Source organism: Nicotiana tabacum, chromosome 12 (genome assembly GCF_000715075.1).
Source record: "Nicotiana tabacum cultivar K326 chromosome 12, ASM71507v2, whole genome shotgun sequence".
In the NCBI taxonomy this organism is placed as follows: Eukaryota; Viridiplantae; Streptophyta; class Magnoliopsida; order Solanales; family Solanaceae; genus Nicotiana; species Nicotiana tabacum.
In genome coordinates, this window is record NC_134091.1 from 127,729,313 (window position 1) to 127,743,649 (window position 14,337).

Below are 14,337 nucleotides of genomic sequence, written 5' to 3' on the forward strand. Positions count from 1 at the left end.
GCTATTGCTTTATTTCTGAACATAAATGCCTTTCATTCCACTCTAGGTAATTGCCCAAGTATCTGGTGGTAGAGTTGTCTGATCATGTTGCATTTTTCTTGAGTCATTGTCTGCCTCAGGTCCCCTAACTCCCTTGCCCCAATCAGCTTCCTGACAAGCCAAGAAGCCTGTTGAGGAATTGGCATGTTATCTATCTGCTGGTTTTTATATAGTAGGAGTAAATCCACCTAACCCACATCTTATCCACCTTATGTGCAAGATATTAGTGATTTTTAGCAGCAACACCCTTATTCCATAGTTTCGGGTTGATGAGATGTAGCCTTCCTGCACTCTTAGGTGTACACATTTTCTCCCAAGCCACCAGTGATCTTCTTGTGATAACATTAGAACCAGACCATACATAACTCCTACAGTAAGCCTCTATTGTTTTGAGAACTTTTCTTGGGATTAAGAACAATTGTGACCAGTAAGCTTGTATACCAAACAGGACTGATTGCACTAACTGGATCCTTCCTGCATACGACAATTTTTTTGTTGTCCATGAGGAGACTCTAGCTACCATTTTCTCTATCAGAGGTTGCCATTGAGCTAGAGACATCTTCTTAGTTGATAAAGACACTTCTAAGTATTTAATCAGAAGTTCTCCTATGGTGTAACCAAATCTTAGTTGCATTTTATCTTGCACTGCTTGTGTAACACCTCCATAATATATAGAACTCTTAGTCTTATTAGCTTGTAGACCTGAGGCTCTATAAAATTGGTTTAGGCATTGTTGAAGCTGGGTAATATAAGTTATATCACCTCTTGTAAATAGGAGCAAATCATCAGCAAAATTGAGGTGTGTAATACCTAGCTTTGAACATCTAGGGATATATTTATACTCCTTCTCCTTTTGCAATCCTTTGAGGCCTCTACTCAAATACTCCATTACAATTGCAAATAGGAAAGATGAAATGCGATCACCTTGCCTCAGTTCTTTAGCTGTTGGGAAAAGTACTATAGGCTCTCCATTCACCACAATTGAGTAGCTCACAGTCTTAACACAGGTTATGACCCAATCTTGAAATATTCTAAGGAATCCTAGCTCAACCATGACATGCTCCAGAAAGATCCACCCCACAGAATCATAGGCCTTGGTGAGGTCTATTTTGATTATGCATCTAGGGGAAGTGTTCTTCCTTGTGTAAGCTTTGACAAGCTCATGAGCCAAGATGATGTTGTCTGCAATCTTTCTCCCAGGAATGAAACCAGCTTGTGCCTCACTAATGATGTTGGGTATAACTTTCTGTATTCTATTTTCCAGCACCTTTGAGATGATCTTATATAATACTGAGCAGCAGGCAATAGGTCTGAAATCTCTTGTTGTTGTAGGATTGGTTACCTTAGGTATCAATATAATGGCAGTGTAGTTTATGGCTTTATATAGCTATCCAGTAATGAAGAAATCCTCAATTGCTCTCACTACATCCCTTTTGATCATTGACCATGCTCTTTTGAAGAAACAAGAGTTATATCCATCCACTCATGGGGCTTTATCTTCATGGATCGCACACAGTGCTGCATATATCTCTTCCTCTGTTACTTTCACACATAAGCTCAACTATTGTTCATGAGTGAGCTTAGGTCCATTCTTCATAGTTTCTTTGTTGATAGCATGCAAAGATACAACAACAGTTCTCATCAAGCTCTTATAGAAATTAACTATCTCTTCCTTGACACTAGTGTGAGTAGCCAGTTTTACTCTATCCTCAGTGTAGATCTCTAGTATCTGCTTTCTTTGACTTCTCTCTTTCATGACAGCAGAGAAGTACTTAGTATTAGCATCTCCTAGCTTGATCCATTTCACTCTATCCTTCTGTTTGAGGATACTTTCCTTAATAAGTGACCATTTCTCCAAGTTCTGTAGGATAGTCTTCTCTTGTAGCAGCAGGGAGTCTGAATATTATAGCCTCATTTCCTCCTGAACTTGAATAAGGTCAGCCCTAGCATTGTTAATTCCCTTAGCAATGCCTTTATACTCAGTAGTATTAAGGCTTTTGAAAAGGGATTTCAGAGCTTTCAGTTTCTTCCATATGTTCTCCATTTGGTCATCAGCTTCCTTTCTTCTCCACAGAGTACCAACAATTGTATCAAACTCATCATGAGAAGACCATACATTAAAAAACCTAAAAGGAGTTTTAATGTTAAGTTTCACAGTTTCTATATTGACAAGCATTGGTGAGTGGTCATTGATTATAAGTGTATCATATTGTGTGTGCACATGTCCCCAGTTCATCATCCAGCTATCATTGCCAAAGATCCTATCAATTCTACTCACAATCCTTTCTGCCCCTTGTTGATTATTGGTCCAGGTATAGTAGTCTCCTTTCCATGGTAGCTCGTTCAAAGCAGATTGTGTATGCAATCAGAAAAGTCAGTTATTTCATTCAGTGTCACTTGGTTGCCATACATCCCGTCTTGTGTATATAGCATAGCATTAAAATCACCCCTATCAGCCATGGTTTGTTTATTTGTGTAGAGATATCAGCCAGACTTGTCCATAGTTCCTTTCTTTGATCAACTGTATTAAAGCCATATACCAAAGTTAGATATGATTCAAATCCATCTAATCTGCCTTTAACTAGGTAGTGTATAATCTGAGCCTCTACTCTTTCAACATTAACACGATACACATTTGGATCCCAGGTGAGCCATATTCTGTCATTCACAGCTTTCCTCTGTATGCTAGCTGCCAGAGCTAGAAATTCTCTGGGACAACTAATCTCAGGGCTTTTATGCTCTTGCTCCTCCACTCTGATGTTTTCCTTATCAGGTTCCTTAATGTTCATCTGGTCCTCCATGATAAGCAATGACATCTGCCTTTGACCAGTTTCCTGTTAATAGTGCTCATCAGCTGTAGGTTTGGTAGTCACCATAACCTCAGCTGCCTTATCAATCTTGTCACCAGCTGCTTTTGTTCTCCACTCCTGCTTTGGAGGTCCACCATCTGTATGTGCTGGCTGAGAATTTTCTCTTTGTCTTCTCCTTCTTCTTAGCTGCATATAGGCCTGGTTCTCAACTTCTTTTTGCTTGCAGCAATGACCTATTTTTAGGCAAACCTCATAGAATTCTGGTTTTCAATCATATTCAATCGATTGTTCAAATTGTCTTCCATCTGGTTCCCATACTAAGACACTAGTAGAAAGAGGCCTTGTAACATTTATTTCAATGAGCATATGAGCATAGGAAATCCTTGTCTGTTTTAAGGTACACTCATCAGCATACAGTGGTTTCCCTATTGCACTGGCAATCCTACTCAGTGATTTACCTCCCCAACAACTCATGGGTAGGTTTGGCAATACCACCCACATGGGTATTTCCTGCAGGAACTCCTTTGTGAAATCAAATTTAACAGTCCATGGCTTCAATATCATTGGTTTGTTATTGATTGTATAAGGCCTAGAATATAAGATTTACTGCATATCACTTGTAGACTGAAATTTGATAATGTCACGACCCAAAATCCAACTAGTCGTGATGGCACCTAACCCAACCCGCTAAGTAAGCCAATTACCAACTATCCAATTCCAATAAAATTAATAAGGCAATTAATTAAAAGAAAATAGATAAAACTAACACATTTCCCCAAGAACTGGTAGTACAAATCATGAGCTTCAAAGAATAGAGTATACAAAGCTAGTATGAAATAATATATCATCTGTTTGAAAAGTACATAAATAGAGTTTTATGAATCTAAGTCTACCATAAACAAGAGGCAGCAACAACCGGAACGCAGGTACATCTTCAGATCCAGCTCCCAACGAACAAAATAACATTAACAGCCAACATCTGCACGCAAGGTGCAGAAGTGTAGTATGAGTACAACCGACCCCATGTACTCAATAAGTAACAAACCTAACCTTAGGTTGAAAGTAGTGACGAGCTTATACCAAGGTCAAAGTCCAACTTCCATAACCAACAATAGTTCATAACAATATAAAACAAGTAATACCATAAGTAAATCAAAGAATAAATGCTCAGCTAAATTATGACTTTTGAAAATAGCTCTGCCTTTCAAGTGTATCAGTGAAAACTCAAGTCTTTTACCGAAGTTGCCAAAAATATGAGTAAGTTTGAAAACAGTAGTTTTTCCAAAATCTTTTCAATAATAAATAAGATATTTCATTTTTCTTTCCAGATAACCAGTTGAAAACAAATGCATCACTATGCCCATCAGCCAACATGTGTGAGAAATCATGAATGATGTAATATCGTACAACATGAGAAAAAATACATCTCTATGCTTGTATGTCATGTGTGCATGTCAATGCAATGTATCTCAGAGATGAACTCATATGCATACTCTCAGAGTATCAATTCACTCAGTCCTCCCCATCACTCAATCCTTCCAGTCACTTAGTCCTCACAGTCACTTAGTCCTCCTAATCGCTCGGCACTCGCACTCGACACTCGGCACTCGACACTCAGCACTCGCACTCAATAGGTACCTGCGCTCATTGGGGGTCTTCAGCCCAAGCGCTATAATCTGCACGGACAACTCACGTGCTGCACGGACAACTCACGTGCTATAGTATCAATATTTGTATCTGCACGGACAACTCACGTGCTATAATAAAGCAAATATAGCCTGCTGCGGCGTACAACCTGATCCCATAATTATCCTCACAATCAGGCTCTCGGCCTCACTCAGTCATCAATCTCTCCAGTCTCTCGGGCTCACAATGTCATGAAAATAGCCCGAAAATGATGATATAATGTATTAATAAATAACAACAGAGACTGAGATATAATATGCAATGAAGTGAATATGACTGAGTATGAATTTTCAATTTAAAACAAATAATTCACAGTAATATGACCTCTGTAGGTCCCAATAATACTGGCACAGAGCCTCAACATGATTTTTAAATATGATTCTCAGCTCAATTTCTTTAACACATAAAACTGCATGGAAAATGCCAAGATTATTTGACTACAAAATTCCACGAAATAATTACGTCATAATTTCTATGGTGCACGCCCACACGCCCGTCACCTAGCATGTGCGTCACCTCCAAACAATTCACATAATACTTATATTCAGGGTCCATACCATCAGCTCCAAGATTAAAAGAGTTACTTACCTCGAACAAGACGAATCCAATTTCGAGCAAGGTCAAAAGTGCTCCAGAAATTCCGTTCTGCGCGTATCAACTTCTGAATGACTCGAATCTAGTCAAAATTAATTTGATTCAGTCCACAAAATTTATAAGAATTAATTTCATATCAAAATACTAATATTTTTTCACAAAAAACCGAAATTACACTCCAAAAATCGCTCGTGGGGCCCATGTCTCGGAATCCGACGAAACTCACAAAATCCGACAACCTATCCAATTACAAGTTCAACCATACTAATTTCACTCAATTCCGATTCCAAATCGATGTTCAAAACTCAAAAATTCGTATTATGAACTTTAGGCCAACACCCCCAATTTTCTCTTTAAATTCATCAACCAATTGGTAAAAATGAAGATAGATTCATGAAATATAATCACAAGGGAGTCAAGAATACTTATCCCAAGTTGTGTGAAAAACTTTCTCTGTAAAATCACCCAAACCGAGCTCCAAAATCCAAAAATGGTGAAAAATAGCAAAACCCCGAACTTAAAGGGTTCTGTCCAGCCCTTTCGCAGATGCGGACAATAGGCCGCACCTGCGATCCTCGCTTTTGCGGAAGAAGGCGCGCATTTGCGAGGCTGGCCGCTTCTGCGATGGCCATGGTCGCATCTGCGATTGCGCAGGTGCGTCCAAGCACCCACATCTGCGGTCCTCACGCCCAGCTCCCTTCATGCTTCTGCGATGGCACTGCCGCTTTTGCGGCTCCGCACCTGCGCCTAATATTCCGCAGGTGCGGTCACACCAGAACCAGAAAAATTTCAGCCTTAGCCAAAACTTTCAGAATGCTCCGAACCTCGTCCGATACTCACCCGAGCCCCTCGGGACCCCGTCTGAACATACCAACAAGTCCCATAATATAATGCGGACCTACTCGAGGTCTCAAATTACATCAAACAACGTCAAAATCACAAACCATACTCCAATTCAAGCCTAATGAACTTTGAAATTTCCAGATTCTACAAACAACGTCGAAACCTATCAAATCAAGTCCGATTGACCTCAAATTTTGCACACAAGTCACATTTGACATAACGAAGCTATTCAAATTTCCAGAATCAGATTTCGACCCCGATATCAAAAAGTCAACCCTCTGGTCAAACTTCTCAAAAATTCAACTTTCGTCATTTCAAGCCTAATTCCACTACGGACCTTCAAAAAAAATCTTGGACACGCTCTTAAGTCCAAAATCACCATACGGAGCTACTGGAATCATCAGAATTCGAATCCGAGGTCGTTTACACATAGATCAATATCCAATCGACTTTTTCCAACTTAAGATTTCCATTTAAGAGACTAAGTGTCTAATTTCACTCTAAATTCTCTCCGGACCCAAACTAACTGACCCGGTAAGTTATAATACAGCTACAAAGCACAAATAGAGCAGTAAATGGGGGAACAAGGCTGTAATACTCAAAACGACCGGCTGGGTCATTACAAATAATATATTATCCTTCCTCATGATAAAACAGCTCTGGTTCAGCCACTCGATTCCAGCTCTGTTTCACAACCTTATGCATATAGTTATGCCCCGTCGTTTCTCCAATTACATACACAATCAATGCACTCTTCTATTTTTGGATTTCTCTATCAACATCATCCTTTTCCAGTTGAACTACAACTTTCCCCTCAACAATTGCAGGAGGAATGTAATCTAATTTTAAACCATTTTCAGAGTTACGATTACCTGCAAAGAGGGATGTCCATGCAATTGGCTTTTCCTTGTTCTCAATTGTTGGTTCCAGATCTGGGATTTCCTTACTTGTACTCGCCTGATCTGTTGTCTTCATTGGTGTAATCTCCTTTTGCACGCTTAGAGATGGACTAGTGCTCAAATCCAGCCTCTTTGCGGTGTGCTGCACACTTGATTCCACTTGTTTCTGCTTCAAATTTGGCACTGAAACAGGAGTAGTCGCCGATTGTGTCACCTTTGGTTTTTCCAGCTGCATATGAGCTTCAGCTGCTTTACCTATAGTTGCTGAAGGTTTCAACCTAGACCGCCAACGAGCTCGACCTCTTCCCCTAGCCATAACCACAGTGGGCGTACGTTTAACTAATGTGCGCTGAGGGCATGGGAGCTAGAGAGAGAAAGCAGACTATTTTTCTTCCTTTATTTCAGATTCTAAATTCTAACTAAAAAATTTACCACTTTTAATTTATTGAAACTTTTTTATCATTTTAACATAAAATTTTTTATATTACTATATAAAAAATTCTAATACTGAAAATTTTAAAATCAATTAAAATTTTACCTTATATAAATTCTTGACTTCTTTGAATTATGTAGCAAATATCTTCCATGCTAATTTTCTAATATTTATGATATTAAAATTAACTAAAATTTTATTTATCAAATCAAAATCTATTATCAACTAAAATTTCACTTATCAACTAAACTTTTCGTGAGTTATAAATCTGATAACATAGGTCCAAGCCAACTGATATCACGGAAACTTTTATATGGTAAGTAAATCTGTCACTTATGAACAAAAATTTCGTGAGGAAGTCCTAATATCAAAATTTTAATATACTAATTTATTTATTATAAAATATTAACTCAATATTAATCATTTTTAAATTTCACGTTGTTACTTTATCAATTTTCTTGTAGGTGTTAGAAGGCCAACCTCTTCATTCTCAAATCTCAAAAAAGATAAAAAGATTTAATATTTTAATTTATATGATTTGACACATCTTTGAAGAATCGTGATAAAAGTATTTTTGCGTTGCTTATTTATTTGCAGTATTACATCATAAAAATAACAATAATATTTATTAATTATTTCGTCTGATGTCATTAGAAACCACAATAAGGCATATGAGAAACTTCTATGAGCTAGATTCATCGTTTTCAAAAACTTATACTTTCTTTTAATTTTTTTGTTTTATAACTAAATTACATTGCTTAATAATAGTTATATAATATTTTAAAGTCATGTATTTATTTATATAGCGTACACGCGCAAAACGCGTATCCTAAGACTAATCATATTAAATGAATAGATTAACTCTGAAATGTACAGATTTCACAGTGAAAACTATCAAGTTGGCCATATTAAAACTTTTGGTGTTTCAAGTTTCCCTTAATTTTGATTTCACTTTTGGTATTGATTCTCTTTTTCCTTGTAAATTAAGAATGACTTATTTTTGAACTGTAGGAATATGAACATCAAATAGTGAGAAATTTGACACTTGAGACCAATTGTTGGCTATGTTTTACAGTAATAAAGGATAAAAGCTCTAGCCAACCATACTTGAGTGATTCGTCGAATTTAGCTGTTTTGGTTATTTAATAAATGTGATGACCCAAAATGTCATCTTTAAATTTAATGATTAATTATGTATTCTAAGACCTCAAAAAGTACTATTTATCATTTCTCGACTTACGTGCGCAGTCCGTAAAATTTTCTGGAAAGTGTTTATGTGAACATGGATTAAAATATGAATTAGAGCTTTAAAACTCAACTGAGTTGACTTTGGTCAACATTTTGAGCAAACGGGCTTGGATCAATATTTTGACAGTTCCGGTAGGTCCGTATCGTGAATTGGGACTTGGGCATATGCCCGAAATCAAATTCTGAGGTCCCTAGCCCGAGATATGGAATTTTGATAAAAAAATTAAAAGTTTAAGTTCAAATAGTGACCGGATATCGAATTATGTGCAAACGACCCCAGAATAGAATTTTGATGATTTCAACAGATCCGTATGGTGATTTTGGACTTAGGAACGTGATCGGAATTTTATTTGGAAGTCCGTAGTAGAATTAGGCTTGAAATGCCAAAAGTTGAATTTTTGGGAAGTTTGACCGAGGGGTTGACTTTTTGATATCGGGGTTGAAATCCGATTCTGAAACTTTGAGTACCTCTGTTATGTTATTTATGACTTGTGCGCAAAATTCGAGGTAAATCGGACGTGATTTGATAGGTTCCGGAGTCATTTGTAGAAATTAAAAATTTTAAAGTTCATTATGCTTGAATCTATATGTGATTGGTGTTTTAGCATTGTTGGATGTGACTTGAGGATTCGACTAAGTTCGTATGGTGTTTTAGGACTTGTTGGTATGTCTGGTTGAGGTACCGGGGGCCTCGGGTGTGTTTCGGATGCTCAACGAGTCATTTTTGGACTTAGAGAAGTAGCAGATTTTTTTGGTTTTTGTTGCAGAAGGTTGTTCTTCGCGTTCGCGAAGAAGATCTCGCGTTCGCGAAGGTGTGGTCAGTGGAAGCACCACGAACGCGAGTAATAGGATGTGTTCGCGAAGAGTGTTTTCTGAGTGTGAGGTTTTGTTCTTCGCGTTCGCGAAGGAGAGGACGCGAATGTGAAGGTATGGTTTGTGTGTGCATCGCGAACGCGTGAGTGGCGTCGCATTCGCGAAGGAGAGCGAGGCAGTTGGGAACCTCAGTCTTTTGTTCTACGCGTTCGCGAGATAAGGGACGCGTTCGCGAAGGTCTGAGTTTGCAAAGCCTCGCGTTCGCGAAGCGTTGGTTGCGTTCGCGAAGAGAAAAGTTGGGCATCACATTTTTGTGCTTCGCGAACGCGAGGCAAGGGTCGCGTTCGCGAAGAAGAAACCATTGGACAGAATATTTAAGTTAAGAAATCCATTTTTAAGGATTTGGAGCTCGGATTGTGGCGATTTTTAAGAGATTTTCAGAGAAAACATTGGGGTAAGTATTTTTAACTCAATCTTTGTTAGATTACCCGAATCTATCATTGTTTTTAACAATTAATTGGTAATTTAAGTTGGAAAAATTCGAAAAATTCTCTTGGATAGATTTGAGGATTTAAGGGTCGAACTGTTATTGGAATTTTGTCATTTTGGTATGGTTAGGCCCGTGGTTGGATGGGCGTTCATATTTCGTAACTTTCGTAGGATTCCGAGACGTGGGCCCCACGGGCCATTTTGAGTTAATTTCGGATTTTTATTGAAAAATGTAGTATTTCTTATAGAATTAATTCTATAATTTTTGTTGACTGTATCGAATTAATTATGAATAGATACGAGTCGACCGAAATCGGAAAATCGAGGAAAAAGCATACTATTTGGTTTAATTGGAGCAAGTCGAGGTAAGTGACTTGTCTAACCTTGTGTGGGAGAAATTTCCCCTAGAATTAATATTAATGTGATTATTAAAATGTGTTAAAAGTCGTGTACACGAGGTGACGAGTGTGTACACGAGCTAAATGTGAAATATTATATTTTTAAATTGTGTAGATCATTGTTGCGCATTTATTAAATTATTTTATCTTGTTATATTCTTCATCATTGATCTGAGATATATATTTTAAATTTGTTTAACCTTTTCCTGCTAATTGTTTTACCTGTACTGTGCATTATTTGAAGGTTGATATTCTTTAAATTAAATATTATTAATATGAAGTATTTGACATTTCTAAATTTGATATTGAAGCAACGTATTAAAGATTTTGAAATATTATTTTCCTGAATATTTTTGTAAGATTTTTTGTACTCATTGTGATGGAGCCGTGAGATCTTTATTGTGGAAAAATATTATTGTTGGATTATTTTGGCATGAGTCGTGAGCTCTTTATTATTGAAAAATATTGTTGTTGATTTATTTTTGGAAAATTGAAATATTGGGCACTTGAGGTACAAATTATGATATATTGTGATATTGATACGCACGCGGTGGTATAAGGTCTGGGTGTTGAAAAGCATGCGGTGAGATAAGGGTGGCTTGATACGCGTGGCTAGTATGGGTGACTACTAGAAGTCATGCGGTGTGATAAGGGTGGCTAAAATGCGGGATGCTATTTCGGAAAAAATATTTTCTTTAAATAAATTATGAAGGCTCCCGCGGTGATATAAGAAAATGAGATATTGTGAAATTATTTATGATTTGGGACTACGAGGCAGTACCTCGGTAGTGCCCTTGTTGATATTAATTTATGGCCATAGTTGCCTTCGATTAATTGTTGTGATTTTCATAAAGTTGAAAGAAATTCTGTTTTGATTCCACGAGATATTATTTACAATTATTTGGTGTCATTAAATGTGACATACTATTTGATTCATTTCTATAGTCATTTTATCTTATTAAATTGTTTAAACATTTTTTCATGTCATTATCTATTCTCTAGTAGGGCCTGACCTGACCTCGTCACTACTCTACTGAGGTTAGGCTTGGCACTTACTGGGTACCGCAGTGGTATACTCATACTACGCTTCTGCACATCTTTTTGTGAAGATCCATGTACATCTTACCAGTCTAGACGTCAGTGAGTTACCTGCGCACAGAGACTTCGAGGTATATCTGCCAGCGTCCGCAGACTCCGGAGTCCCCTTCTATCATTTTATGTTGCTTCCTTATTTTTCTTTAGACCTTGATACATAGTAACATTGAGAATAAATTTTTAGAAGCTTGTGACTTATTTCTACCGGGTTTTTTGGAGTTGTAATTATTTGAATTGTAGTTTATTTATTTCAGATATTTATGATTATTCCGCATTGTTAGGCTTACCTAGTCTTAGAGACTAGGTGCCATCACGACCTCATACAGAGGGAATTTGGGGTCGTGACAAGTTGGTATCAGAGCACTAGGTTCATAGGTGTTATGAGTCACAAGCAGCTTTAGTAGAGTCTTGCGGATCGGTACGGAGACGTTTGTACTTATCTTCGAGAGGCTATGGAACTGTTAGGAAATATTCACTTCTTTGATTCCTTATCGTGCGCCTTTGTTGATTTCAAAGTTCTAAACAATTGTCTTTATATTCTCTCACAGATGGTGAGGACGCGCACAACTGGATTTGATGATCAGACAACCGCGCCCCCTGTTGGAGTCGCAAGAGGCCGAGTCAGAGGCCGAGGAAGACCACGTGGTGCAGCCAGAGCACCTGCACGAGCTGCTGCACCAGAGCCACCAGTAGCTCTAGTTGGAGAGCAGGCACATGAGACGCCTGTTACTACTCTTGCCCAGTTTTTGACTATGTTTGGAACTCTAGCTCAGGCAGGGTTAATTCCACTTGCTCCTGCCACATCTCAGGTCGGGGGAGGAGTACAGACTCCCTCCGCTCGTACTCCAAAGCCACGGGCCCAAGTTGACCATGCCCCAGAGGTTATACCAGTGCAACTAGTTGTCCCAGTTCGGCCCAAGGCTAGGGCAGCAGTTTCAGGGGGGCAGCTCAGGCTCGAGATGTATAAGAAGTACCACCCTCCCACTTTCAGCAGTTTAGCTTCAGAGGATGCTCAGGGTTTTCTGGAGGAATGTCACCGTATCCTTCATACTATGGGTATTGTGGATTCCAGTGGGGTTTCTTTTATGGCATTTCAGTTTAGAGGAGCAGCCTACCAGTGGTGGCAGGCATATGAGTTGGATAGTCCGGCTGAGGCAGCTTCACTTACTTGGATTCAATTTTCAGATATGTTCTTAAGAGAGTATGTTCCTCAGAGTCTTAGGGATGCATGGCGCGCAGAGTTTGAGCAACTGCGCCAGGGTTCTATGATCATGTCAGAATATGCGGTCTGATTCAGTGATTTGGCTAGGCATGCACCAGCCTTAGTTGCCACTGTTCGAGAGTGGGTTTGCAGATTTATTGAGGGTCTTCACCCTAGTATCAGATACAGTATGACCCGAGATCTAGAGATGGACATCACATACCAACAAGTGGTGTCAATTGCTAGGAGATTGGAAGGTATGCGAACTCGGGAGAGGGAAGTGAGGGAAGCTAAGAGACCCCGAGATTCTGGCACATATAATAATTCTCGTGCCCCAGTTTCAGCCCGTCATGGTAGAGGTTATGTGAGCCGTCCTATTCATTCAGCACTTCCAGCTTCCAGTGGTATTCCGACTACTCCCAGACCTCAGGTTCCATATTATGCACCACCAGTGTCTTCTGTACCTCCTGTACGGGGTGCTTTCAGCGGACAGTCTAGTCGATCAGGCCCGAGCCAGTCCCAGCAGCCACGTCCTCCGAGGGCTTGTTTTGAGTGTGGTGACACTCGCCATATTATGAGAGATTGCCCAGATTTAGGAGGGGTGCACCTTCACAAATTTCTCAGGCCCCACCTATTCCACAGGGTCCTCAGGCTTCTCAGGCCATGATTACTGCACCAGTTGCTACTCCACCTGCACAGCCAGCTAGAGGTGGAGGTCGGGCAGGTAGCCTAGAGGGGGAGGCCAGGCCAGATATTATGCCCTTCCTACTAGGACAGATGTCGTTGCATCCGATTCTGTTATCACATGTATTATTCCGGTCTGTCATAGAGATGCATCAGTTTTATTTGATCCAGGCTCCACTTATTCTTATGTGTCTTCTTATTTTGCCCCATATTTGGGCGTATCACGTGATTACTTAAATTCTTCTATTTATGTATCTACACCCGTGGGCGAATCTATTATTGTGGACCGTGTGTATCGGTCGTGTTTAATTGTTATCGGTGGTTTTGAGATCAGAGCTGATTTATTATTGCTCAATATGGTGGATTTTGATATTATTTTGGGCATGGACTAGTTGTCGCCCTATCACGCTATTCTTGATTGTTACGCCAAGACGGTGACATTGGCTATGCCAGGTCTACCGCGGCTAGAGTGGAGAGGTACCTCGGATCATGTTCCTAGTAGGGTTGTTTCATTTCTTAAAGCTCAACGAATGGTTCAGAAGGGGTGTGATGCGTATCTAGCCTATGTGAGAGATGTTAGTATTGATACTCCTACTGTAGAGTTAGTTCCTATAGTAAGGGATTTTCCTGATGTATTTCCAGCAGATCTTCCGAGTATGCCACCCGACAGGGATATTGATTTTGGTATTGATTTATTACCGGGTACTCAGCCCATTTCTATTCCACCATACCGTATGGCCCCAACAGAGTTGAAAGAATTAAAAGAACAGTTACATGAATTGCTTGATAAGGGCTTCATTCAGCCCAGTGTATCACCTTGGGGTGCTCCTGTCTTATTTGTAAAGAAGAAGGATGGTTCTATGCGGATGTGTATTGATTACCGCCAGCTGAACAAGGTTACAGTGAAGAACATGTATCCATTGCCACGTATTGATGACCTATTTGATCAGCTTCAGGGTGCCAGAGTATTCTCTAAGATCGACTTACGTTCAGGCTATCATCAATTGAAGATTCGGGAGCCAGATATCCCGAAGACTGCTTTCAGGACTCGGTACGGTCATTACGAGTTCCTTGTGATGTCTTTTGGGCTGACCAACGCCCCAGT

At 39.3% G+C, this 14,337-nt stretch overlaps 1 protein-coding gene across 1 annotated transcript; it reads right to left on the reverse strand.

Annotated features, from left to right (window-relative positions):
- Positions 1-262: 262 nt before the first annotated feature.
- Positions 263-3,413, reverse strand: LOC142167383 (uncharacterized). Its single transcript, XM_075227547.1, has 6 exons — positions 3,308-3,413; positions 2,919-3,109; positions 2,487-2,873; positions 1,967-2,377; positions 1,667-1,855; positions 263-1,426 (listed from the first exon to the last, which is right to left on the reverse strand). Exons 1-6 carry the CDS (start codon positions 3,411-3,413, stop codon positions 263-265), a joined length of 2,448 nt encoding a protein of 815 aa, XP_075083648.1.
- Positions 3,414-14,337: the final 10,924 nt, after the last annotated feature.